The sequence below is a fragment of the Lethenteron reissneri genome, chromosome 7 (assembly GCF_015708825.2).
Source record: "Lethenteron reissneri isolate LAM-NWPU_2019-01 chromosome 7, ASM1570882v1, whole genome shotgun sequence".
Lineage (NCBI taxonomy): Eukaryota > Metazoa > Chordata > Hyperoartia > Petromyzontiformes > Petromyzontidae > Lethenteron > Lethenteron reissneri.
Window position 1 is genome coordinate 6,743,566 of NC_083785.1, and position 25,247 is coordinate 6,768,812.

General features: G+C 49.4%; 1 protein-coding gene across 1 annotated transcript; it reads left to right on the top strand.

Annotated features, from left to right (window-relative positions):
- Positions 1 to 7,321: 7,321 nt before the first annotated feature.
- LOC133357068 (homeobox protein Hox-A9-like) lies at positions 7,322 to 21,218 on the top strand. Its single transcript, XM_061574831.1, has 2 exons — positions 7,322 to 8,473; positions 18,209 to 21,218. Exons 1-2 carry the CDS (start codon positions 7,858 to 7,860, stop codon positions 18,445 to 18,447), a joined length of 855 nt encoding a protein of 284 aa, XP_061430815.1. The 5' UTR covers positions 7,322 to 7,857; the 3' UTR covers positions 18,448 to 21,218.
- Positions 21,219 to 25,247: the final 4,029 nt, after the last annotated feature.

Sequence of the window (25,247 nt, forward strand, 5' to 3'; positions counted from 1 at the left end):
AAGAAAAACAACAGCAAATAGACGGCCGAAACAAGCGAGTCGGTAGATATCGAATCGTGACGACCACGTCGCCTGCGGGGTGAATGAGAGACTGGGCCGTCCTCCCGGGGCGCATTGCCGATCGTTTGACTGCCACTCTGCGCTTAGCCTCGACCACGGGGCCATCCCTCAACTTCCACAAGCCGCGGGTGTCTTGCGTGTCGCGGTGGCGAGGTGAAGTCGGTGAAACGTCGACAGTCCAAGGGATGATGACCGGCGGTGGTCTCGGGCGGCGGTTCTCGGTAGCGCGGTCCCCGCCACCACCAGGGGCTCCGCGACGCTCCTCCTTCACGTGGCCCGCGGTGGCTGTGATGCAAACAAAGTTCAAAGTTCATTTATTAGGTATAGCCCTGTGAGCCATTCGGCTCTTGAATCGGGTGCAACCGCAAGAAACTAAAAAACATGAACAAGAAAGCATCTTAAAGTGAATATGTGCAAACAGAAAATCCAAGAAAAGACAGCAAAATATTGCAGAAAAAGCACCGCACACCAACACTGTGCAAAAATCCCAGTGGGATGCAAGTCAAACAACAACAACCACAAGACAACTTAGATTAAGGCCATCAGTCTAACTCTGTACTACAACAAACAAACATGGCCAAACCAAAAAACGTTTCGAAAATCACCAAAATAAAGCCATAAAAGCAATGAAACAGTGCAGGTCATAGGAACTGTGACCGAATTTTCACAATAGACGACGTAAACAATATGTACTACCAAACCCTGCAGCCACAGTTGGCTGCATGAGTCACTCCACGCGGCTTGATCCGGACATTAATGACAATGCCAGTGCCTTTTTGTGTCGGGCATGGATTCATATTTAACTTACTATATTTTGATAATTGGTTTTTTACCCTTTTATCTGGCAACAAAACTGGCACCTTTTTTTTACAAGGAGTCATGTTTGCATAGACCACAATACCTGCAGTCGGAATGCAAAAAAAAACATAACTCTGATAATGTATGCACTGTCCTTGAAGTTGATATTTTTATTCTTACTATATTTTTATTCTTGGTTCTTTCGCTAAAGTCAAAGAGAAAATAAATAATAATACAATTATACAAATAAAACAATAAAATTCTCACGACGTTTCGATTGCAACACAAGCAATCATCATCATGTGTGAAAACCACAGCAAGATGATTGCTCGTGTTGCAATCGAAACGTCGTGAGAATTTTATTGTTTATTTTTATTATTGTAGTATTTCCCTTCTACGTGACTTTACCGAAAGAACAAAGAATATGAATCCCTGCAGTCACGAAAGCTTTACATCGAAATTTACGATATTTATTTTAAAAAAATTAGGTTGGGTAAACTAATCTGATGAAACTACCCGAACCGTGAGTTCTAAATGCCACCCGTAAAAAAAGTAACCCGTAAAAACAAAGTTTTTCACTATAAATCCTTTATATGCGTGGCGGCTAGAGTCCTCTCGTCCTCTGGCTTGAGATGGCTGCCACCTATGGGTCAGATGAATGCCTGCCACCATTAAGCAATTGGTAATTAAATATAATAAATTTTTTCCTAAAAAGTGTAAAATTTAGGAAAAAATTTTCACGAAAATAAATTGTCGCGCACAACGAGTCTGTGTGCAAAATGTCAGCTCGATTGGATCATGGGAAGTGGGTTAAAAAACGACCCAAAGATTTGCACGGTCGTAAGCAAGCAAGTGAACTTAATATAAAGGATTTTAAAAAAACTTATAGCTGCGTAAATATAACAATGATGTTCCGGTAATATGAATACTTTCCTATTGGTGGTATTTAGAGAGAGAAGTGAATGATGGATGATGACTTTGTGGATATTGAAGGTCACGTTGAGGAAGGCCAATGTCGTGTGGCAGTAAGCCCGTTGTCTCTTTAATAGAGGTTTTGTTTTGGAGTTAGGCCGCGTAAATATATAAATGTGTCGTTAAACCCACCACCACCCGACCGCAGCCAATTAGTGAGGTTTGCCACGTAAACAGAACACGCCAATTAGTTACGAGGGCAGCACACCGGTGCGTTAGAGGGTAAACCCACAACGTGTATATGCATCATTTACTTTTACGCGATCTAACCCAATAAATAATATACAAATACACACGGTAGGAGTGCAAAGTATACATAAGGTAAACAAATCACTTAAACAAAAATATCCAAATAAAACTCAACTTTTCTTTTATTTCTTACCAGCTAAAATCCCACTGAGCTTACTAGCTTCGTTTTTCAGAAGCGACGTGGCCACAAATGAGAGCTCAACGAACATGTAGAGCAGCACCTGACGAGTTGATGAGTTAATGATGACGTCACCCTGCTGCTGCTCTATATAAGAACGGGAGACAGAGCAGAGCCTCACCATTCTGGCGAATTGCCCGATGATGCTGGATGCAATTACCAGCGAAACGTCGTACAACTCAAATTGTAAATGTTGTGGTTTCACGCTTCAACACACCGGTGGGCTCAAGCAGTGAACTATTTGTCCTTTGTCAACGTGACACTTTTTTACTGATTGGCCGTGTCGGGTGGTGGAGGGTTACGACACATTTATAAATAACGCGATCTAAACCCAAAAACGTTGATTATGAATAATATTGGTCGCGAAAGCCTGCCACGTGTTAAACTGAGCAGCGAAATATTGTACATAAAACGGGGGGATCCGCTTTGATATCTTATCCGAATAAGTGCCGCTTACTTGATCACACAAATAGTTTGGCGATGCTGCTGCGTTGGCAGCGGTGAACAAACAACAATAGGCACTCCACTTTCATCAATAACAACACTGCCTCGAGACGCTTGGTACGTTTAATGGTAATAATTACTTTAAAGTGTTGAGTTTTATAGCCAGCATTGTCGGCGTCGTTCACGGAGAGCGTCTCTCACAATCGTCGAGGAAAGGCAGCGGCAGCAGCTGCAGCCAGGCTGTGAGGAACTGGCACCACCAACAATTGTCCGTGTTCTGCTATCCTCTACATATGTTATGATCATTTCCAGCCAATTAATACAGCGTTCAAATATGTTGGAGGAACCCGGTGCACGCGGTGAGGGGGGGGGTAAACCCTTAGACTCGGCGCCACGGTGGCTAGGAGCTATCAACTATCTCGTTGGGTATACAGGAGGACGTGGATTCGATCTTGACCCTGACACCTGCTGTATATTTGGAGTCTGCGTGTCTCTCTCTCTCCCCGTGGTCGCGTGGATTTTTCTCCGGGTCCTGCGGTTTTTTCCCCCTCCACATTTAGAATCAACGTCATCGCGTTCACAGTATTTGGCTGCTGGACATTTCCACGTGATGATGAAAAGCCACTTCGTTGAGCTATAATTTGTGATAACGAGGTCGCTTCTGAAAAACGAACTCTGTAGCTCAGTGGGTATCTTACCTGGTAAAATAAAAAAAATTGTTGTCATAGTTTATAGACTCACACAGAGATTTAGACAATCACAGTCGCGACGATTCACCACTCCGCCATCTGGGACTCGGCCATCTGAATGTCGAATGACAGCTGTTGCTCTATACATCAACATCAGCCGCACTGAGAAGAACGTGGAAAGGCATACTTATTATTGTTTACTTGTGTATTTGTTTGTTGTTGTTGTTGTTTTATGACCCGCTAGACACGAGCTCCTCCCCGCGCTCCGAGTAAACAAAAGGGAGCCAGGAAGCGTCGCTTGGCTGAGCACGTGATTAGGGGGCCCTAAAACATCAGCCAGAGTGGAGAGGGCTCCATAAAGCAGGGGAGGGGCTGGGGTGGGGGGCTGGGGGGGGTGTGGTGGTCATCACGGAGCAAGGGCCGGAATGTGGGTGGTGGTGGGGGGGCAAAGACAAAGATCCCCCGTATAGCCTTAACAGACTGTAGGGACAAGTGCTGTTACCAGTCCTTCCATGCACCTCTGATTAGCACGGTTAACCTCGTACGGCATAATACATTCAAGGCCGACACGGCACACGAGGGGGTGGTTGGTCAGCACCTACGCCCGCACGACCGCCCTTGTCCCCCAAGTGGCGATGCTCACGCACCGCTCCAGGTACTCATCTGAGAATGAGTCGACGTAGGGTCGGGGGCCAGATATAATCGTCTCCGTTGTTGGTGGCCGTGAGCGGGAATAGCACGCTGGTCACCAGCTTCGTGGCGCAGCGCGCTAAGCGCTGCACCACCGCTCCCCACAGGTCGAGCGAGCGATTCCACATGGGCACGAGGAGACAGAGAGGGGGGGGGGGGGCATCATTACCGAAAGGGGGGGGGCAGGTAGAGCCTTACAGAGCATGAATGGGGAGAGAGAGGAGAGAGCACGTTCTGTTTACGTGACAACCCTTACTGGTTAGCAGTGTCGGGTGGTGGAAGGTTTTAACGACACATTTATATATTTACGCGATCTAAGCCAAACAAACCTCGACTATGGATGATATTGGTCGCGAAAGCCTCCCACGTGTTAAAGAGAGGGGAGGGTGGAGGAGAGGGGAGGGGCTGGAGGAGTGGGTGGGGGCGGTTTGGGGGATGCAACTGGGACCACTGCTGCACAAAGACGTGCGGTGGGGGGGAGGGGAGAGAGGGAAGTTGGAAGGCGGGGGGTGGGGGGGAGGGGGCGGGGGTTGCGAGGGGAGGGGGGTGCCCGTACGGACCTGGCAGACAACACAGCAGGCGGGTAGGGTGCGCGCGGCGCTGCGAGGTGTAGTCATCATCAGGCTGGTCGAGCGGGGCGGGGAGACGATTGATCAATCTCATGCCAAGATTCGCTCTTCCCCTCCGTCCATACCATGCCTACCTTGGCTTCAAATGACTCGCGATTGTAATTCGATGTCACCCCGGGGTCGAACCTCGCTTTTTAAAAAACACAACAAACACAACCACCAAGAGGCGAGGTCGCTTCGCGTGTCTCAGCGGGCCGCGTTGACTCCATCCCCACGGCGAAGGAGGAAGCGACGAGCCGCCGGTAGCAGCGGAGACGGCGACCCCGCGCGCACCTGCACGCATCCTGGACAGCAGAGCGGATTGGACGACTGAGCGCGGGGAGGGGGGGTGGGGAGGTTTGGGGACGGATGACGTGGGTCGAGGGGGGGGCAGTCGCCCCTGGCTCTGGGGTGGCCACTCGAGACTGCCCACGGGGCCTGAAGCGACCCGCGGCTTCGTTTCATTTGCCCCGCGACTCGCACGGGACCCACGTGACCGCAAATGAGTTTTAGAGCACGCAGCTTTAGCCGCGCCTTGTCGGGTACGAGAGAAGGGGCATAATTTCCCGATGGTAAAGATTGTTTTTGGATTAAATTGCGTAAATGCAATCAAACGGACGCGAACTAACCCCCCAAAGAAAAAATATTTTTTTGTGGAAAATATTTGGTCGGGAAGCCCACGACTTGTTAAACATATTTCCGACCTAATAGCGACGCTGTGTTTACAATTAAAGCGAGCTCAGTCCAGAGGTCGCTAACGGGTTTTGATTCCTTACCCGTACCCGGCCGCACCAGGGTCGCAAACGGGTACCCGTACCCGACACCCGGCCGGGTACGGGTAGCCGGGTATCGGGTAGGGTATCAGGTACCCGGTTGCGACCTCTGGCTCAGCCACTTCTGCCACGGGCTGACGAGGTGTCTGTTGCGGTGACTCGAGTCGCTGAGGTCTCGCGTGTTCGTGTGCGGTGCCTACCCGCACACTCTGAGTGCCGTGCCGGCCTTCGTAGATGCTCGCGCTCAGAGCGCTTGCCCGCACGGCGTGTTAGGGCTTCTACGGGGATCTCGGTCTTTGGTTTGCCAGTCACACCGCTTTGTTACTTTTCAAAATCATCAAAATCATCATCATCGTTGTCGTGGGCCCTTCAAGAGCGCTCCAACCTGCTCTCGTTCGCCGCTTCGTTCCATCGACGAGTGGAATTAAAAGAAGTGCGCGCTGACGCTTGGATGAGATGCGCGTTGCTTCGCAGTGGCGTTGAGAGGGGGACTGGGGAACGCGGCGGGCCTGGGGCAGGAGGCGTCCTGGCGAGGAGAGATGATGCCACGTGGTGGTGGAGTGAGGGAGTCCGCGTAGCGATGGTGCGAGTTTCCAGCGTGCGGCGGCTGGATGGAGTTCGTGAACGTCGCAGGCTCATGAAGATGCGGCCGTCGGATTGGGGAGGAAATCATCCAGCAGTGGATATCGGCCACGACAGACGAGAATGTTCATGATGAGTGGATCCGAACCGAAATCAAGCCACGTGCAATCCTCGTGGCCCTTTGGAGAAACCAAAGGGGTACACAGTTAGCGAGCGCCTATTGATGCCCCCCCCCTATTGACAAACACTCACCCACAGCGTGTGCCCCCCCTGTGCCCCCCACACTCGTGTTTTATCGCCACTGTCGGTGATCAAATTCCAGTTGAATTAATTTAGCGCGGCCTTTGCTGGGGACGCAACTACTTTGCATATATGCAAATGGTGACCTTATATGGGACATCTCCGCTGATTTAGCGACGCGCTTAACGAGCGACACGTGACCTCGGTGGGTGGGGGGTGGGAGAGAGGGACGGGGGAGGGGGGGGTAACCAATTCCCCCCCCTCCCCCATCCCCCAACTCCCCCCACCCTCCTCCGCCCCTCGGTCCCATAAAAAATAATGGGCGCATTGTGGTCGGGAACGAGACGCGCGAACGGGAGACGGGACTCCACACGGGCAGAGTGAGTGGGATTAGTGTTTGACACATTTCACATCGTATCCATTGATCCTCGTACACACGGCAGACATCTCCATGCAGCGTTAGAGACACACGAACACAGCAGAGCAGGCGAATGAGTTCAGATTCAACGTGTGCGTGCGTGCGTGTGTCTATATGTGTGTGTTTGTGTATAATACACGGGCAGGTTTCTAACCGAGTGAGAACGCAGCCAGGTAAGTTCGTGATGTGTGCACAAGAACTAAGAAAAAATAATCGATATTTTCCGGAACGCTGCTCAGGCTGGCCTGGAGTATGGATTTTGCCGGCGTAAGGCACTACCACGAGAGTACAAAGTGCACCTATGCATAATAACCCAAACACCATTATGCCCCCCCTAATCTTACAATTCAATTCACTCGTTTTACATGCATCCCAAAACAAATAAACAATTTGTAATCGCGAGATAAGGCCTGGCAGGAGATGTGTTACGCGCTGGGTGTCAAACGACTTCCCGACTGAAATTAAGCATGGAGTAAGTAAATAAATAAATACATCCCTGTAACCCCCCCACCCCCATCCTCTACCCCCCCCTACTCCACCGCACCCACCCCTGCACTGGGGTGTGAACGAGCGGCTGGGAGCGTCCGCGTCTTAGTTGGGCGAGGCGCGTGGAGCTTGGGCGGAATCGTCGGGTTCAGAGTCGCGCGCGTCGAGAACCCGCGAGTGGCGTCCGTCCCATTGCCGGGGGGTGGGGGAGTGAGTGGAGGCGCTTCGCTGCCGTCGTTGCAGAAGCGTTCGGCTCGGGCAGTGTTTGTGCATCGGAGAAGAAGTGTTTCGGTGGGGGGGGGGGCGTCGTTTATGCACCGGGCAGCAGCGTTTTCTTGAGACGGCGCCAGTGGCGGACGGGGGTGTTAAACGCGAGCCCGGGGTAGGCGTGCGGGTGACGGGGCAGGAGTGCGAGTGACGGGGCAGGCGCGTGAGTGACGAGCACAATTGGGAGCGAGTGCTCGTGAGCACAGAGCGGCCGTCGTCATCAGAAGGGGGCTCGCTCCAAAACACTCCACCACGCTCCTCTCGGATTAGTGGGTCCGACCTGAGCCCCCACCGCCCCCCCCTCCTCCTCCTCCACGGCCACATCCCCCCCTTTGCCCCCCACCCAAACCCAGACCCCCCCCCCACTTACTCGTGACGGCGGTGTCACACGAGTCCCGCGAGCATGTCCGGACCCCTAAAGGGGGTCGGCCCCCCTCTCCACGCTCGCTTCTACGCGGACGCTGCACCCCGCGGGGACCCCTCGGACAGCATCCCCCTCCCGGCGCTCCTCCAGTCGAGCGAGAACCGCCGCATCGCCGCCTTCCAGCTGCCAGACTTCGAACAGCCCCCTCCTCCTCATCCTCCTCCTCCCCACGCGGCGTGCGGCTTCCAGCAACACAAGATGGGGGGCGGGCCCCCCTGGACTCAGCCGGGGCTCTACGGACCCCCGGGAGGAGGTCAGGACCCCCCCGGGTCGTCGTGGCTTGAATCTCTCACGGGCGGCGGCGGCGGCGGCGGCCTCTACCCCGGGATGGGGATGGGGTCCCCGCAGGGGTCCCTGGCTCCCTACGGGCTGGCGTGCCGGCCGGGGGGGTGCGGACCGGCGCCGGGACTCCTGCAGGTCGGCTCTGACGGAATGAGCGTGGCCCGCTTCGACGCGGAGTCGCTGCTCTTCCGAGGGGTCGTCGCCGAGACCCCGGACCCCGTGCTGGGGTCTCACGGGGACCCCTACCCCGAGCACAAGGGGGACCTGGCGGGCACGGACCCCGGAGAAGAGAGCCGCGCGCGGCTACAAGCGAGTACGTCAAGCGGCACGGGCGGTGGTGGTGGTGGTCGTGGTGGTTGTGGTGGTGGTGGTGGTAGTGGTGGTGGTGGTGATTATGGTGGTGGTGGTGATTATGGTGGTGGTGGTGGTGGTCGTGGTGGTGGTGATGGTGGTAGTGGTGATGGTGGTGGTGGTGATGGTGGTAGTGGTGATGGTGGTGGTGGTGATGGTGGTAGTGGTGGTGATGGTGATTATGATAGTGGTGATGGTGGTAGTGATGATGATGGTGGTGGTGATGATGCTGGTGGTGGTGGTGGTGGTGATTATGGTAGTGGTGATGGTGGTAGTGATGATGATGGTGGTGGTAATGATGATGCTGGTGGTGATGATGATGCTGGTGATGATGGTGGTGGTGGTGATGATGATGATGATGGTGGTGATGATGATGGGCGACGGACCGTGGTGGAGTGTTGTGTGTGTCCTTTGTGTGTCTCTTATGTAGGTCGTGTGTCTGCGGTGCAAGGCGATTACGCATCTGTTTGTGTGTCTGGGACGTGTTGCCATGGTGTATGTGTGTGGTGTGTGTCTTAATGGCGTGTGTATGTTGTTGTCTGTGTTGCGTGTGGTTTCTGCTGCATGTCTGTTGTGTGTGTGTGTTATGTGCCTTGTGTGTCTGTTGTTTATATATTATTAGTGTGGTGTCCATTGTGTACATTGCCATATATATGATGTAGCCATGTATAGTATGTATGTGCATGTCTCCTTTGTGTATGTGTAACTATTGCACATATTCGTTATATCATGTGTCTATATGATTGGTGTGCGTATTGTGTACTGTTATGTGTTTGGTATGATTATGATAGACATATTATGTGTATCTGATTTGTGTTTGATATGCGCCTGCGGTGTGTGAATCATGCCTTTATTATGTATGTGTCTGTGATCAATCCATCATAAATCTCGCACATGTCTAGTACACGTCTGCTGTGTGTCTATTAAGTATTTGATGTGTTTTGTTATACACGTGTGTGTGTGTGTGTCCGTTACGTGTGTTTGCTATGTCTCTTATGTAAGTATGTGTCTGATACGTGTCTGGGTATTTTCTATTGTGTTTATGGTGTGTCTATGTTGGTCTCATTACAGAACTCGGATGTATGTTACGTGCCGTCGATGTGTACGTTATGTCTTTATATGTGTTAATGGTGTACATACCATCTGTTGTCTGTCTGGTTTGTGTCCGGATTATCCATCCGTATCTGTGTGCCTTCCACTTTTCAAGCCGTGCATGTGTATAGTATGTATCGGGTGTGTGTCTGCTTAGAATCCGATGTGTATCATCTATCTGCCGTACGTCGACGATGCTTCTGGAATTGCCCGTTGTGTATCATGTTTCGGTGTTTATAATCCATGCGTTACGTAACGAGCATGGGTCTGGTATAGGCTATGCATCTGGAATGGTTTATGTATCAGTTGCTGTGCGTGTGTGTTTGGTGTGTATACCCAGTGTGTCTAATGATAATCTGGTGCGTTTCTGCTGTGTTCTTGTTCTGTGCGAGTTGTTGGTCGATCTATGCACGTCTATTGTGTACGCTTCTCTGATTGTCGAGTATATATTATGCACTTGTTATGTATTCCATGTATATATATAGTAGTGCGTGCCTGTTAATTCACATGTCGTGTGTATTGTGATATGTATATCTGTTGTTTTGTCAAATATTAGCATGATATTCGGTTGCGTCGATTTCATGCACCGAATATATTGATTGCAGTACAGTATTTACCTTATTTGTATTGCTTATATATGTTACGTGTCTAGAAGGTGGCTTGTGCATACTATGTTCCTTTATCGAGTATTTGTCTCTTATGTACTTCGTATCGATCGGGTGTCTGTCGTGTATTTGGTATGATTATTGCCCCTGCGGTACATGCTTGCTGTATTATGTTGGTACTGTGTACTCAGTAGCTACTAATCCTACTATAGTCAGAATAATTCGTTTTTATCCTGGAGGAATCCGATGAGCTATGAAGCTCTTTTTCGCGGATGTCCAGTATTAGTAGCTACTTGCACGTGCATTATAAAGAAGGCAGAGAGAGGTAGAAAGGGGAACACGTGGATTAGAGAGAGAGAGAGAGAGCACGTGAGTTAGAGAGAACACACAGAGAGGTAGAAAGGGGAACACGTGGATTAGAGAGAGAGAGAGCACGTGGATGAGAGAGAGAACACGCGCGCGAGTTAAAGATGCGAGATGAATCGATCGGGAAAGTGTAGCGAGTCGGTGCACAGCACGTCTCCCGAATGGATAATGATGGTGGTGGTGATTATGGTGGTGGTGATTATGGTAGTGGTGATGGTAATAGTGATAATGATGGTGGTGTTGATGATGCTGGTGGTGGTGATGATGATGGTGGTGGTGGTGTTGATGATGGTAGTAGTGATTATGGTAGTGGTGATGGTGGTAGTAATGATGATGGTGGTGTTGATGATGCTGGTGGTGGTGATGATGATGGTGGTGATTATGGTAGTGGTGATGGTGATAGTGATAATGATGGTGGTGTTGATGATGCTGGTGGTGGTGATGATGATGGTGGTGGTGATTATGGTAGTGGTGATGGTGGTAGTGATGATGAGGATGGTGGTGTTGATGATGCTGGTGGTGGTGATGATGATGGTGGTGGTGTTGATGATGATGGTGGTGATGATGATGGTGGTGATTATGGTAGTGGTGATGGTGGTGATGATGGTGGTGATGGTGACGGCGGCGTCAGTGATGATGATGATGGTGGTGTTGATGATGCTGCTGGTGCTGGTGGTGATGATGGTGGTGATGGTGACGGCGGCATCAGTGATGATGATGGTGGTGATGACGTCAGTGATGATGATGATGGTGATGACGATGGTGATGATGATGGTGCTGATGGTAATGATGGTGATGATAATGGTGATGATGATGATGGTGATGAGGGCAAGCGGCCGAGACTCACAATGGCCACGACAATGGCGGTGGGGTAGAGAGAGAGGGGGGGGGTCATCCAACAGTGGATAGAGCACAGCGGCTGTTGTTGTTGTTGATGATGACGGCGACGTGTCTACTAAGCATCTGCTCGTGAACTACTATTTGTGTATCCACGATCTGATACGCGGCTTTTGTGCCCTTCGTGTATCCGTTACATACCAGCTGTTTGAATTGCGTCTATTTTCCACGTCTCTTGTGTTCCGTTTGGTGCTTGCGACGCGTCTGTTGTGTATTTGTCACGTGTATCTCGTGTACTTTATGTATTCGTTCTGCAATCACGAACATAAATACGTCTATTTGTTATGCTTCTGTTTCCGTGCGCTGTTTGCGAAGTGTCTGTTATGTAATGGAGATGTTAACTACCTCGCCTGGTGTGCAGGAGGTCGTGGGTTCGATCCCGACCCTGATGCCTGCTGCTGTATATTCGAAGTTTGCGTGTCTCCCTCTCTCATCATCATCACGGTGGCTAGGAGATGTTAACTACCTCGCCTGGTGTGCAGGAGGTCGTGGGTTCGATCCCGACCCTGACGCCTGCTGCTGCTGTGTATTTGGAGTTCGCGGCGTCTCTCTTGCCGTGGTCGCGTGGATTTTGTTTCGGGTACTTCCTCCACATTTAGGATGAACACGCGCTTAGAGTGTTTCGATGCTGTCCACTTCGCTTCTGAAAAAAGAGCGGGTCTTAGCTGCTTTAAAAAAGAGGTTTAAATAGTTAATTTACGTGTTTCATGTCCTGAAATGTGTCCATTATATAATTGCAATTGTTATGTATCTGGTATTTGCGATACGTGTGTGTAGTGTATGTTGTAGAATGCTTGTGCGCCTACTACGTGTCCTCTATGTATCTGTTGTGTATATGTTGCGTATATGTTATGTGTGCTGTTTGAAGGGGAGATATGAAATGCGCTCACAAGTAAAATGACCACCATCACTGACCTGGACTTACAAGGGGACTAATCATTGCTATTGTTATTATTAAATATCGGTAATGTTAAGAGTGAAGTCGGCTATATTGGTACTCGCCGTTAGAACTATAACTACAGCTGTGTGGGAGTAGCGGCTAAATATAAACAGAAGTGAAAGCCGAGTCCGCTGGTCAATCTCCATCAACTTTGGGTGAATCTCCATCAACGTGGAAGTTCCACTCACTGGTTCCCCTGCCCGTGTTGCAAACGTGGTCAAGCAAACTCTGTTACGTCTCATCCACCACTCTGTGTGTTCAACCACCACCACCACACTGAAGCTCACAACACAATCACTCACCCCTACTCACTCACCCCTAACTCACTCACCCCTAACTCACTCACCCCTAACTCACTCACCCCTACCTCACTGCGGGTCACAACAACATGCTTGCTCACCCACACACTCGCACACCACGCCAACGCGAAACAAAGATTCCTCTTATAGCCTAAAGAGATTGTTTGGGGTAAGTTCAGCACACAGGGTGATCAGCACAACGCCCGGCCGCCTTTGTCTCCCGAGAGAGGATGTTTGCACCCCGCACTAGATACTGTACTCATTTGAGGATGAGTCGACCCAGGGGAGGTCCAGGACCGGTTTATAAAATAGTCGCCGGCGTTAGCCGTGAGCGGGAATCGAACTCGCGTCGCCGGGTTCGTAGCGCGCTCAGGGCTACACCACCGACAACACACTCACTCACTCACCCACACACTTACGCACTCACCCACTCACCCGCACACTCACCCACACACTCACCCACTCACTCACCCACTCACTCATCCACACTCACCCACTCACTCACCCGCACTCACCCACACTCCAACCCACGCACTCACCCACGCACTCACCCACTCACCCACACACTCACGCACTCACCCACACTTACGCACTCACCCGCACAGTCACCCACACACTCAGCCACTCACTCACCCGCACACTCACTCACTCACTCGCCCACTCACTAACCCACTCACTCACCCACCCACTCATCCACACACTCAGCCACTCACTCACCCACTCACTCATCCACACTCACCCACTCACTCACCCGCACTCACCCACACTCCAACCCACGCACTCACCCACACACTCACGCACTCACCCACACTTACGCACTCACTCACCCGCACAGTCACCCACACACTCAGCCACTCACTCACCCGCACACTCACTCACTCACTCACCCACTCACTAACCCACTCACTCACCCACCCACTCATCCACACACTCAGCCACTCACTCACCCACTCACTCATCCACACTCACCCACTCACTCACCCGCACTCACCCACACTCCAACCCACGCACTCACCCACGCACTCACCCACACACTCACGCACTCACCCACATTTACGCACTCACTCACCCGCACAGTCACCCACACACTCAGCCACTCACTCACCCGCACACTCACTCACTCACCCACTCACTAACCCACTCACTCACCCACCCACTCACCCACACACTCAGCCACTCACTCACCCACCACACTGCCGGTCACCTCACTTCTCTTTCTTTCTGCTTCTTCCCTTCCACTGCTCCACTCTGGAATTTCCTCCTGCCACCATCGTCTCGTCGTTTTTCCCAAATTATTGTAGTAATAATAGGAAACTTTCCCTATTCAAGAAACCTATTAAGGCGTATATGCCAACTTTAATAGTGCTGCTTGTTACTGGTCGCTTAGTGGTAAGTTTTTTTTTTTTTATAAATGAATCAAAAAAATATTTGGGAATGTTTGGAAACTCAATTGTTCTGTCAAACACTCAGTGCAAGGAACCCTTAACCCTGAAAAGGAACATGTCGGGACATAATCATTGATGATAATGTACATGTATTAGTAAGGCGCCTTCCACCAATGTCTCCATGCGCCTTGTAAGATCACGGATAAGGAAACATCACAGAGAGCCAGAGAGGCGAAGGAGACTAAACCGACCTGAGAAGATGCAGTCTGAAGACGAGACATGTTGCCCTGTGACAGATTTTAGTTGACAGATCGCACGCATGGTCCTTGGTTTAAATAGAGCACGCAAGTAAACACACAACTAGACACACAAGTAGACACACAACTAGACACACAAACACACATGTAAACACACATGTAAACACACAAGTAGATACAGCTACAAGTTTGCCCAGGATCTATGTGACCGAGTTAATTCTTCGCCGTGGTCAATTTCCAGCCGGAACAGTCCAGGACGCTGCTCCGGCAATGATCCATCCATCTCCTCGCCTACAGAGCAGCGAGATGCCAACTACCTCGCTTGGTACGCAGGAGGTGGTGGGTTCCATCCAGACCCTGACGCCTGCTGCTGTACATTTGGAGTTTGCGTGTCTCTCATCATCATCATCGTGGCTAAGAGATGCTGACTACCTCGCTTGGTACGCAGGAGGTGGTGGGTGCCATCCAGACCCTGACGCCTGCTGCTGTACATTTGGAATTTGCCTGTCTCTCATCATCATCTTCATCGTGGCTAAGAGATGTTGACTACCTCGCTTGGTATGCAGGAGGTGGTGGGTTCCATCCAGACCCTGACGCCTGCTGCTGTAGATTTGGAGTTTGCGTGTCTCTCATCATCATCATCATCGTGGCTAAGAGATGTTGACTACCTCGCTTGGTGTGCAGGAGGTGGTGGGTTCCATCCAGACCCTGACGCCTGCTGCTGTAGATTTGGAATTTGCGTGTCTCTCATCATCATCATCATCGTGGCTAAGAGATGCTGACTACCTCGCTTGGTGTGCAGGAGGTGGTGGGTCCCATCCAGACCCTGACGCCTGCTGCTGTAGATTTGGAGTTTGCGTGTCTCTCTCTATCTCCCCAGCGGTCGCGTGGATTTTCTCCGGGTCCTCCGGGTTTTTTCCTCCACATTTACAAACACGCGCTTCTTAGAGTATTTGGCTGCTATATATTTATACGCGATAAGCCCACTTGGTTGAGTTATCATTTGTGATTGCCAGGTCGCTTCTGAAAAATAGATGCATAGCTCAGTGGGGCCTTACCCGATAAAATGAAAAATAGTTTCGTTGAAAGTTTCGTTGTCATTGCACCAAATATTCCCGTAAACCTGTTCGTATCATGACGATGATGATACACGTATGTGTATATATACACGCATATAGGATCATTATGTTTAACACGTAGGCTTTCGCGACCAATATTATCCATAAGAGGTGTTTGTGGATTATATCGCGGAAATATAAATGTCTCTTCTTGGTTCTTTCGGTAAAGTCATGTAGAAGGGAAATAATAAAATAATAAAAATAAAACATAAAATAATACAATATTAGAAAATATTTGTATTATTTTATTATTTCCCTTCTACGTGACTTTACCGAAAGAACCAAGAAGATGAATCCCTGCAGTCACGAAAGCTTTAAATATAAATATAAATGTGTCGTTAAAACCCGCCACCACCCGACACAGCCAACTAGTAAGGGTTGTCACGTAAACAGAACGTGGCCAATTCGTCACTAGTACAGCACTAGTGTGTAGTTTATAGTGTAGTGTATAGTAGTGTATAGTGTAGTGTATAGCGGTGTATAGTGTAGTATACTAGTGCAGCACTAATCGGTGTGTGGGAGAGCCAAGCCACAACATTTACAATCTGAGTACGACGTTTCTACCAGTAATTACAACCAGCATCGTCAGGCGACAGCCATATGTGTGTAGAAATCCTCGTGTTAGTATTATGTTACGGATAGGCGTACCTTGTGCTGTAGTTTGAGTTTATTTTATTTGTTTCTCAGATAATTATAATACCGTTTCCGCCACAATTTCCCGACTCTTTAAAGCGTGAGTGCAGCAGACGCAGCAACACAAACGAAGGCATCGACCTCGCACTGAACGAGGACACAGAATCAAAACAGTCTGCCTCAGCAGCAGACCACGTTTTCCCACCCGATGATGGACGCTTGTGTTGCGCGCGAAACGTCGTGATTAATTTTATTTTCTACCTACGTGACTTTACCGAAAGAACCAAAGAGTATGGATTCCTGCAGTCACGAAAGCTTCAAATCACGAGGACACAGGATCCTCGAGGAATATTGTGCAGCGAACAAACGAGGTTTTTTTTAAAAATCCAATAGTTCTAACCCAAAAAAACTCTATTATGGATGATATTAGTCGCGAAAGCCTACGTGTTAAACCGAGGTGTTTTTGACACGTCCTAAATGAAACACACGCGAATCTAAAACGAAGAGTGGCAACATAAATACGGGAGCGAGGGGAGCAAGAACAACAACGTTAGGTACATGTGTAAGTAAGCGCTGCGTCGGTCTCAGAGGGATGTAAACAATGGGAATTGAATGGAGGGAACGAAGCTGTAGTGGTAGTAGTAGTAGTGCCTTACGCCGATTATATCTTACTCCGCGGCAGCCTAGCAGCAGCGTCAACGTGAAAAAATGTCGAGTGAGAAAATAATCCCTTGTCCAGGAATAAATCGAATGCACCGGGTTAAGTAACGAATGCGTTTGGGTTTTGTGGACAGGGGGAGGGAGGGGGGTGATCTCCGATGCTGCTGGTAAAGCGATGAACACAGTGAACGGTACCTCCCATTGAGCACGGCTGCCTACGTACGGTGCGAAGGAAGTTCAACATAACATGCGAACCCTTCATGTTCGCGGACATCCGGGCAACGCGAGACGTCGCGAATATTAAGGGGTGGGGTGTTCGCTCTCAGCGTGTTCGCGGATAACTCGTGCGTCGCACTCCGTAGGGCGTGAGAACAAACGAACTTGCCAGATTCGTCAACACGACGGTGGCTTTATTAGATGGGCAATGCTATGAAGAAGGGCCATCGCCCGAAACGTCACCCTGTTACATTCGTTTGCATTTTAAGCCCCCCCCCTCAACACGCACGCATAGGGCAGTGGCATCGACACGGAGCGTGCTGGGTTTAATGTCGTTGTTGTTGTTAGTCCGTGCTTTGTGCACCACCACGGCCATCGCAGCAGCGTCATTAAATATGTTTGTGTACTCGGGTTAGTGGAGTAGTGCAAGGACGAAGATCTCCCCTATAGCCTGTAACAGACTGTTGGGGCAAGTTCTGTTGGCGAGTAGCCCCTATGAAGGCCGGCACGGCACACGAGGGGGTGGGTGGCCAGCATCACACTCAGCCGCCTTTGTCTCCCCAGTGGCGATGTTTACGCACCGCACCGGGTACTAATTTACGGCTGAACCGACCTAGGGGAGTCCCAGGACTGATTCAGAATATCGTCACTCGGAGTCAACAACACACTACTGCCTTCACGTGGTTGTCTGGCCACTTAAATCGCAAAGTGTTTGTACACATCCCTTAGAATGTAAGCAGCATTGGTTCAACACGAGCACACTCGGTACCGGTTTTGACTTTCAGCGTCTCATCAGCAGCGTTAGGCTTGCTTGAACCAATGCCGTGTATGGTGAACTTCCACACGGATTGACAGAGGCTCATCTCTGTTAGATGTAGGTCCCATAGCGTGACAGACGCACACACACACACAGAACCCACGCACTCACAGAAGCTCCGTGTGGCTGATGTGATGCGTAAAGAAGATACGTTTGTTTGTGTCGAGGGACAGGTATGTGAAGGCAGTGCATTGCCTATTTATTTCATAGTATCAGCAGGCGATACTCCAGTCCGCACGGTATCCATCTCGCCATAGAGTCGGTAGTACAATTACCATCAGCACCGCCGGTGGTACATCAGTGCGGCTCGCTGATGCACCACCGGTGGTACATCGCGAGCTGCGAGGGTAAGGCGATGCTCCTGGTCTTCATCACGATGTCCGCCTGCCCTGCCCCCTCCTCCTCCCCGCAGGCGACCCTTCTGCCCACTGGCTGCACGCGCGCGCGGGCCGCAAGAAGCGCTGCCCCTACTCCAAGCAGCAGACGCTGGAGTTGGAGAAGGAGTTCCTCTTCAACATGTACCTGACGCGGGACCGGCGCTACGAGGTGGCGCGCGGTCTCAACCTCACCGAGAGGCAGGTGAAGATCTGGTTCCAGAACCGGCGCATGAAGCTCAAGAAGATGAAGAGAGACAAGAGCGATGATCCGTAAACAACAACAAACAAACAAACAAAGGGGCTCACACGCCCTCGTACGGCGCTCACTCCGCACTCACTCTCCACTGCTGCCCTCGATGATGATGATGATGGTGGTGGTGGTGATGGCGAGGAGGAGGAGGGCAAAGGCGCGGCTCTGCAATTGCCGGGCTCGAGCAACTGCTGGTGGAAGGGCCTACCACTCGCGTCAGCAGCTGTAAGCGAGCGAGAGAGAGACCCGCCAGAGAGGGTACGTGCGCGTGTTTTGGCCTAGGCTTCCACATCTTGTAAGCGGTGGGAGTTACCCACATTTACCCCACCACACGCGAACTGCCGATCGACTAACTATGGCGAACCCGTTTGTAGAAGACTGCTGGATGGAGATGGTGGGGGGTTAAGAAACTCCCTTTAACTGCCGCGCCCGGAGATAGAACCGCACCGAAGCGCATTGGATTTGCAAGTCCACACTGCGCTACAACCAACCATTACACCGCACAGCAGCGCTACGGTATGATGCTCGTTGTTCATACCGTAGTGACACGGAATTAGTACGACTGTTATCAACTGCCATTGCAATGAGCGATACGGCCAATTGCATTCTTATGGAGGCCCTTCTAAGAGCAGCGCGGGAGCCAGGCAATTGCAGGTGCTGCTCCTTTGCCACGCGCTTGTAATTGATATTAATAGTTGTAGTTTTGTTGTTGTGGTTGCCGTTGTTGTTGTTGTTGTTGACGAGTAGAGTGAAACTACTGTCGTTGTTTTGTTTACCTGATATCGACTAACTTATTCCGGCGTGTCTACGAGTGGCCTGTGCGAATCGTCTGCGCGCGGGGAGTGGTGGTGCAGTGGTTAGCGCACTGCGTTCTCACCAGCCCGCGGCGACGCGCGTTCCCCTTTCCTCCCCGGTCACGATTCACGCGAGTGGCGCGACTGATGTTTGAACCGGGCGTGGGCCACCCCTACGTCGACTCAGCCTTAAACGAGTAGGTGTGTGTGTGAATCTGTATGTATATGTTTGAGTCTGTGTGTGCGTGAGTCTGTAAGTGCATAAGTCTCCGTGTTTGAATGTGTTAGTGCAAGTGTGAGTCTGTGTGCGTGAGTTTGCGTGTGTGCGTGAGTCTGCGTGTGTGCGAGTCTGTGTAAATGCGCGCGAGTCTGTGTGTAAATGCAAGAGCGAGTCTGTGTGCGCGTAAGTCCGTGTGTGTGTATGTGTATGTGCATGTGTGGGTCTGTGTGTGCATGTGCGAGTCCGTGCGTGTGTGTGTGTCGACTGAGTATTCTATCGCTGCTGCCAAGCGCTGCGGCCCCTAACGACTCCCCCACCCACCTCCCTACCCCGCACGTTCTCAGAATTACCACGATTCGGAGATCGATATTGATTTTACTTTTAAAAAAATGTCCGTCTCATTTATACCATCGGTATCGTTGTTTTTGTTGTGTTACCGACTCGTTTACATCGTTTCGTTCGTATTGTTCGTCTCGTTCGAACCGGCTCGTTTGCCTCCTCGATCTTTTGTCTGTCGTCTGCCTCGTTCGCACCCCGTCTCGTGTGCATCGTTCGCTTCGCGAGCGACGGCTCTTTCGTTTCTTGTGTCACCGCTCCGTCTCTCCGTCTCTCTCTCCCGTGCGCTGCGCGTCTCCCGGCTCGTCGACGCCTTCATTCGTTCCACCAGCCTCGCCGTAGCTTGATAAGCGCGCACAACAACCCCACGTCTACACATCGGCTGCAATACGCCGCAATATTCGATTATCCTCGCAGATTGTACCACGAGCGTAAGAAAGCGTTCGAAGATGAATGCTCGTCACGTGCCTACCGACAACCCCCAAGGCCTCTGCGCCTCCAACTCCACGTGGCCGCTCTGTGGTTCATTTCACGGAGCCGGTGTTTGTTTCCATCGCGAACCGAGCGCGACCCGGGCTCCGTTTACATGCGGCGCGATGGCTGTTGTTTGTAGCGACGCTGCAGTCCTCGACTCGAGCGCTTGAAAGATTCACAAACGCCAAGCAGCGGTGGTGACTCCAGTATCCAGGTTGAGGAGGCTTTAAAACTAAAATAAAAACTCCACCCCGGGTTTTCCACGGTCTCGGTTGATAATCAGGCGGGCAGGTGGATTCAATTGAGAAACTCCAAATGTGCTTTGGCATCGTGGATTCGTCATTGACACGTGCACGATAGCATCAGCACATGCGTGTGCACACAAAGATAAAGACAAAGATCTCCCCCGTATAGCCTTAACAAACTGATGGGGCAAGTGCCACCACGCCCGGTCGCCTTTGTCTCCCCAGAGCTGATGTTTTTACACACCCCACCAGGAAGTCATTTAAGGCTGAGTCGACCTCGGGGAGAGCCCAGGGACCGGTTCAAATATTCGTCACCGATGTTGGCTGTGAGCGGGAATCGATCTCCGGTCGCCGTGTTTATTCGCGCAGTACGCTAACCACTGCCCCACCGCTCCCTATAATATACAAAGATCCTCTTATAGCCTTACGTACACACACGCACACGCATACTGTATACATAAAGAGACATATACCTATATATACACGTACACACACACGTAGGCACTCTACTACATACATTGCTATATATAAACTAGGGTTGTTAAAGTCGATGTTTTTGTTGTTGCATTAGCGGTAACCGCATGAAAAACCGATACAAATCGGTTACCGGTTTTCCGCATATATAGAGTACAGATGCCGGGCAATAAATATAACATTTGTACCTTTTGAACGTAAAATAAAAACTAATGGGAAAAAAATGTTTTACCACTCGGTGACTTAGGCCGCCGTGCGGTTTGTCCGTGCCGTTCGGTGCACTCGCTACTAACATTCCACTGGGAACGGTTACCGGTTCCTGACTTTATGAAAAACCGGTTTGCCGGTTTACCGGTTATCTGATAACAACCCTCAACTAAATCAGGTCATGGCCATTGAGACAAACATCTCAGTATTTTAAACGTCTAACTTTCCATATATGTGTGCTCTGAAGAAGAGCCATTGCTCGGAACGTCGCCTATTATATATTTTATATAATTTAAAGCCACACAGTGTTATTGATGGATGCGTTGAGTTTTTTTTTTTATTGTCGACTGCGTTTTTGCGACACTGCTATCGCAAGCATCTGCAGCAATCATCGCCAGATAATTTTGTTTACAAGTTCAAAGGGCAAGTCTCCAGCGAGTTGCTCGCTGGAGACCTGCGTGACACACCGATAGGCGCGTGCTGACGCAAACGATGCATCGATCGGTTTCGAATGAGTTTTTTTTGCTCACGATTAGCCACATCCATTTGTTCGTGCGGGAATCGATTCGTTGCGGTTATAGGATAACCACATACTTATTCGATGACGGTGATGATGATATTACACAGGACACATGCGAAGCATTACAAACGACGAGACGGAGGGGGCATACACGATAACGATTAAGTAATCGATTCTTTCAACCAATCGCTCGCCGGCGATGCTCAGCTCAGTCTCTATCCTTCGATGTGAGAGCGTCGATAACACTGATCCCTGAAGGAGCTCCTCCTTGTACACACGGATGCTCTATTTATAATCACGTGACAGCTTTCTCTAAGAAGTGATGACATCACATCGCACTTAATGCACACAAAGTGCTTGCCACAAAAATGAACCCACAATGCCTTGCGGAACTCGTTGAGGGACATAAACCATCAATGACGCGAACTCCGGTGGTCATCGTCGCAGTGGCTTTTTGACGGTCACCGCATCGCGCGCTTTCAGATGCGCTTCTGCGGCCGTCTGGAACGCTCTTCCTTCCGATATTAGGAGCGATGCACTTTTAAATCATTTACATTGAAAACTAATTTCTTTAGCACTGTTGGTTAGGTACGACGCTCAAGAAGTTCAACATAGATACATCACGGCAACTGCCCCTGGAGCTCGCTGATGGTTACAGCAGGGCAGTACTGTGTCAAAGGTCATACTGGCTGGCCACGATGATGATGATGGTGTTAATGATAATGATTAAGATGATTTATATCATGAGTTTTTATGAAAAGGTCTTTGTGTGAAAACGAAAGCAATACTGGCTTTTAGCGGTCACTTCGCGTTCCAATGTGGTATAGCCTACAGCACATTGTCGTGTTTGTGTTGCCGTCACGTGTCTTTTACGTGTTGCCGCACGTGGATAATGGCGGTGTGTTCGTTGCGGTGTGGTTGGTGAGCGGCTGTCGTGTTCTATCTAACACCAGCTGTTGTTGTGTTACTGTGTTGCTGTTGTTGTTAGTGTTGTTATTGTCGCTGTTGTTTGTATTGTCGAGTTTTGTGGTTGGTACCGCGAGGACTGTAGTTTTGGAAACTCTTGAGTTTAAAGGGAGACACAACCCAATGCATTAAAACAGGTCTTCTCTAGGAGCTACACACTTAGACTGTGTGTCATAATATCAAGACAAATAATTTGAAGTCACAATCAGTTGCGCCTCCACATCACGCTGTGGCGTTGCCGTCACTACAGCGAGACTGCCGTACACTTTAAAACAATGCATTGTGGGAGGCAGCTCTAACATGGCTTACATATGCAGATTCGTGATATTCTTTTCACAGAATCAACTTGAATCTGTTTCGCTGCCATAGAACAAAGTTAAAGTTGAATTTATTTTATATATTTCCATATTAATCTTGATTTAAAGCTTTCGTGACTGCAGGAATTCATACTCTTTGGGTCTTTCGGTAAAGTCACGTAAATAGCAATAATAGATCACGACGTTTCAATCGTTTCGATCGCAACACAAGCAATCGACGATCGCAACACAGGCAATCGACGATTGCTTGTGTTGCGATCAAAACGTCGTGATATATTATTGCTATTTACGTGACTTGACCGGAAGACCCAAAGAGTATATATTTCCATATGGTTCAAGAATCAATGCTATGTTGTATTGCCTATACTATCCGGGTCGCCGATTTCAATATATATTTTAAATATTGTTGCAACCCAATATATTTTATGTATTTTAAATATGTATTGGGTTGCAACAATATTGGGTGTCGCGGTTGTGTTGTTTAGTCATTCGGTGTGTTTTTGGGTTGTACTGCGCTAATCTTTGGCATGATGTCCGACGTTTCGATCGAGAGGAGGTGAGCTGCTTGGGTCAGCTAACGAAAGAGCGTCCCATCACCTGCCGAGAGCGAAACGCCGAGCACCGCGCCGCTGAATACCATACGGCACAACCCGAAAGCACGAGGGGGAGCGCCATTTTGAGTTGCGCCTCTGACTCGCATTGACCAATGGGAGCGCGTTTCACTGCGAGCAAAAATGGCGGCCGCCACAGCCCCTCATTGCGCGGCAACAAAGCGATTTCTTTAAGACCCTTTATCAATCCACTGCTGGATGAACGTCTCCCCACGACTGTATATACATCTACACACATATATCACAAAATACTCATTAGCGTCGATGTGAAGATAATTTTGTTACTTATATTCTCTCCACAACGACGCTCATGATTATTGTACGTGTTGTGTTTTGTCGAGTGTTGTGTCGAACTTCGGACCCGTGTCTAACAGTGCCCTTGCCTACAAACATCCGGTAGTTCGTCAACATTGGTTTAAGCAAGGGTTCACTCTGCTTCCGCTGATTTACACGAGACACTGAATTTCGAAACCAGTCGAGTGGTTGATTGCATTAATCCGTGCAAATGCTGTTGAAAAAAATGTCACTCGCAGAATACCGTGTGCTCGATGAGATGAGTAAAAAAACACACACTTGCCATTGTTACAACTGTGGGATGGAGACCTATTGTAGTCGTATTGTTATTTATTTGTTCTGATATATGTGTACGTGTGATCGCTTTGATGCTGAGCAGTCAGCTGAAAACGCCGGCTGTATCGTGCATGACCACCCAGTTGATAATTATCGAGCATCGCCCAATTAAATGGTGCCTGGCGATAATTGTTTTTTGAGTCGCCATGTGGATTTGAACGGGTGACCAAAATTAGGTCCGGAACCGCTCTCTACAAATGGATTCGGAAGCTGTAACCCTGACCCCATAAACCCAGTGCTGTGTGTTTTGTACTGCTGTTTGTCTACGTGTTTGTCTCGTGCTATTTGTTGTTGTTGTTGTCTCCTTTATGTTAACCAGGAGATAAAATACACCCATTGAGCACACGTGAACAACATTGCCTTCTTTTGCAAAGGGCGACCTGAGTTGTCACCAACAACTATTTGAGGGCCCAATATTTATAAAATGTGTAAGTCTAACACACGTAGGCTAAAGTCAACAATAAAGTCATATCGTGACAATGTGTGTGTGTTTGTTAATGCCGTGTTCATGCCTCGGTGTTTGTTTAATAATGATGTGCGTGTCGGTTATTGAACCCATGTTTTATGTATCATGCCTTATATATTAGTGTTTTTGCTGTTACTGTATGCGTTTGTTTACATGCCTTTGTTTGTCCTCATTTGTTTGTGTTTATTTGCTAACCTTTCTATTGTTATGTGTTTGTGTGTTTAAAATTGTAATTTCTTGGTATGTTTCAATATTCATTTGTGTTTGGACTCGTGTGCCTCTTTGTTTACGTGTTAGTTTTGTTTACATCTATATTTTGTTTACATATTTGTGTACGCGTGTATACCCGTGTTTGTTTCTTTGCCTCTGTTTTGTTGACTTGTTTATCTTCCTACGTGTTCGTTCCATATTTACTCCTTTAATTCCTTCGTGTTCGTGTGTGTTTATATATTTTTGTTTGCATTTTGACTGCTTGTGTTGTGGTTATTGCAAACATGATGCCTTGTATAAAGGTGTCAGTTTTTGTACCAGTTGAAAGGGTAAAACCCTATTAGTCCTGTGTTT

What these genes read in the sequence shown, in the direction of transcription:
- LOC133357068 (XM_061574831.1), top strand. Translation starts at nt 7,858, where the DNA reads ATGTCCGGACCCCTAAAGGGGGTCGGCCCCCCTCTCCACGCTCGCTTC. An exon ending in CCGCGCGCGGCTACAAGCGA is followed by an intron (nt 8,474 to 18,208) that starts GTACGTCAAGCG and finishes TCCTCCCCGCAG; the next exon opens with GCGACCCTTCTGCCCACTGG.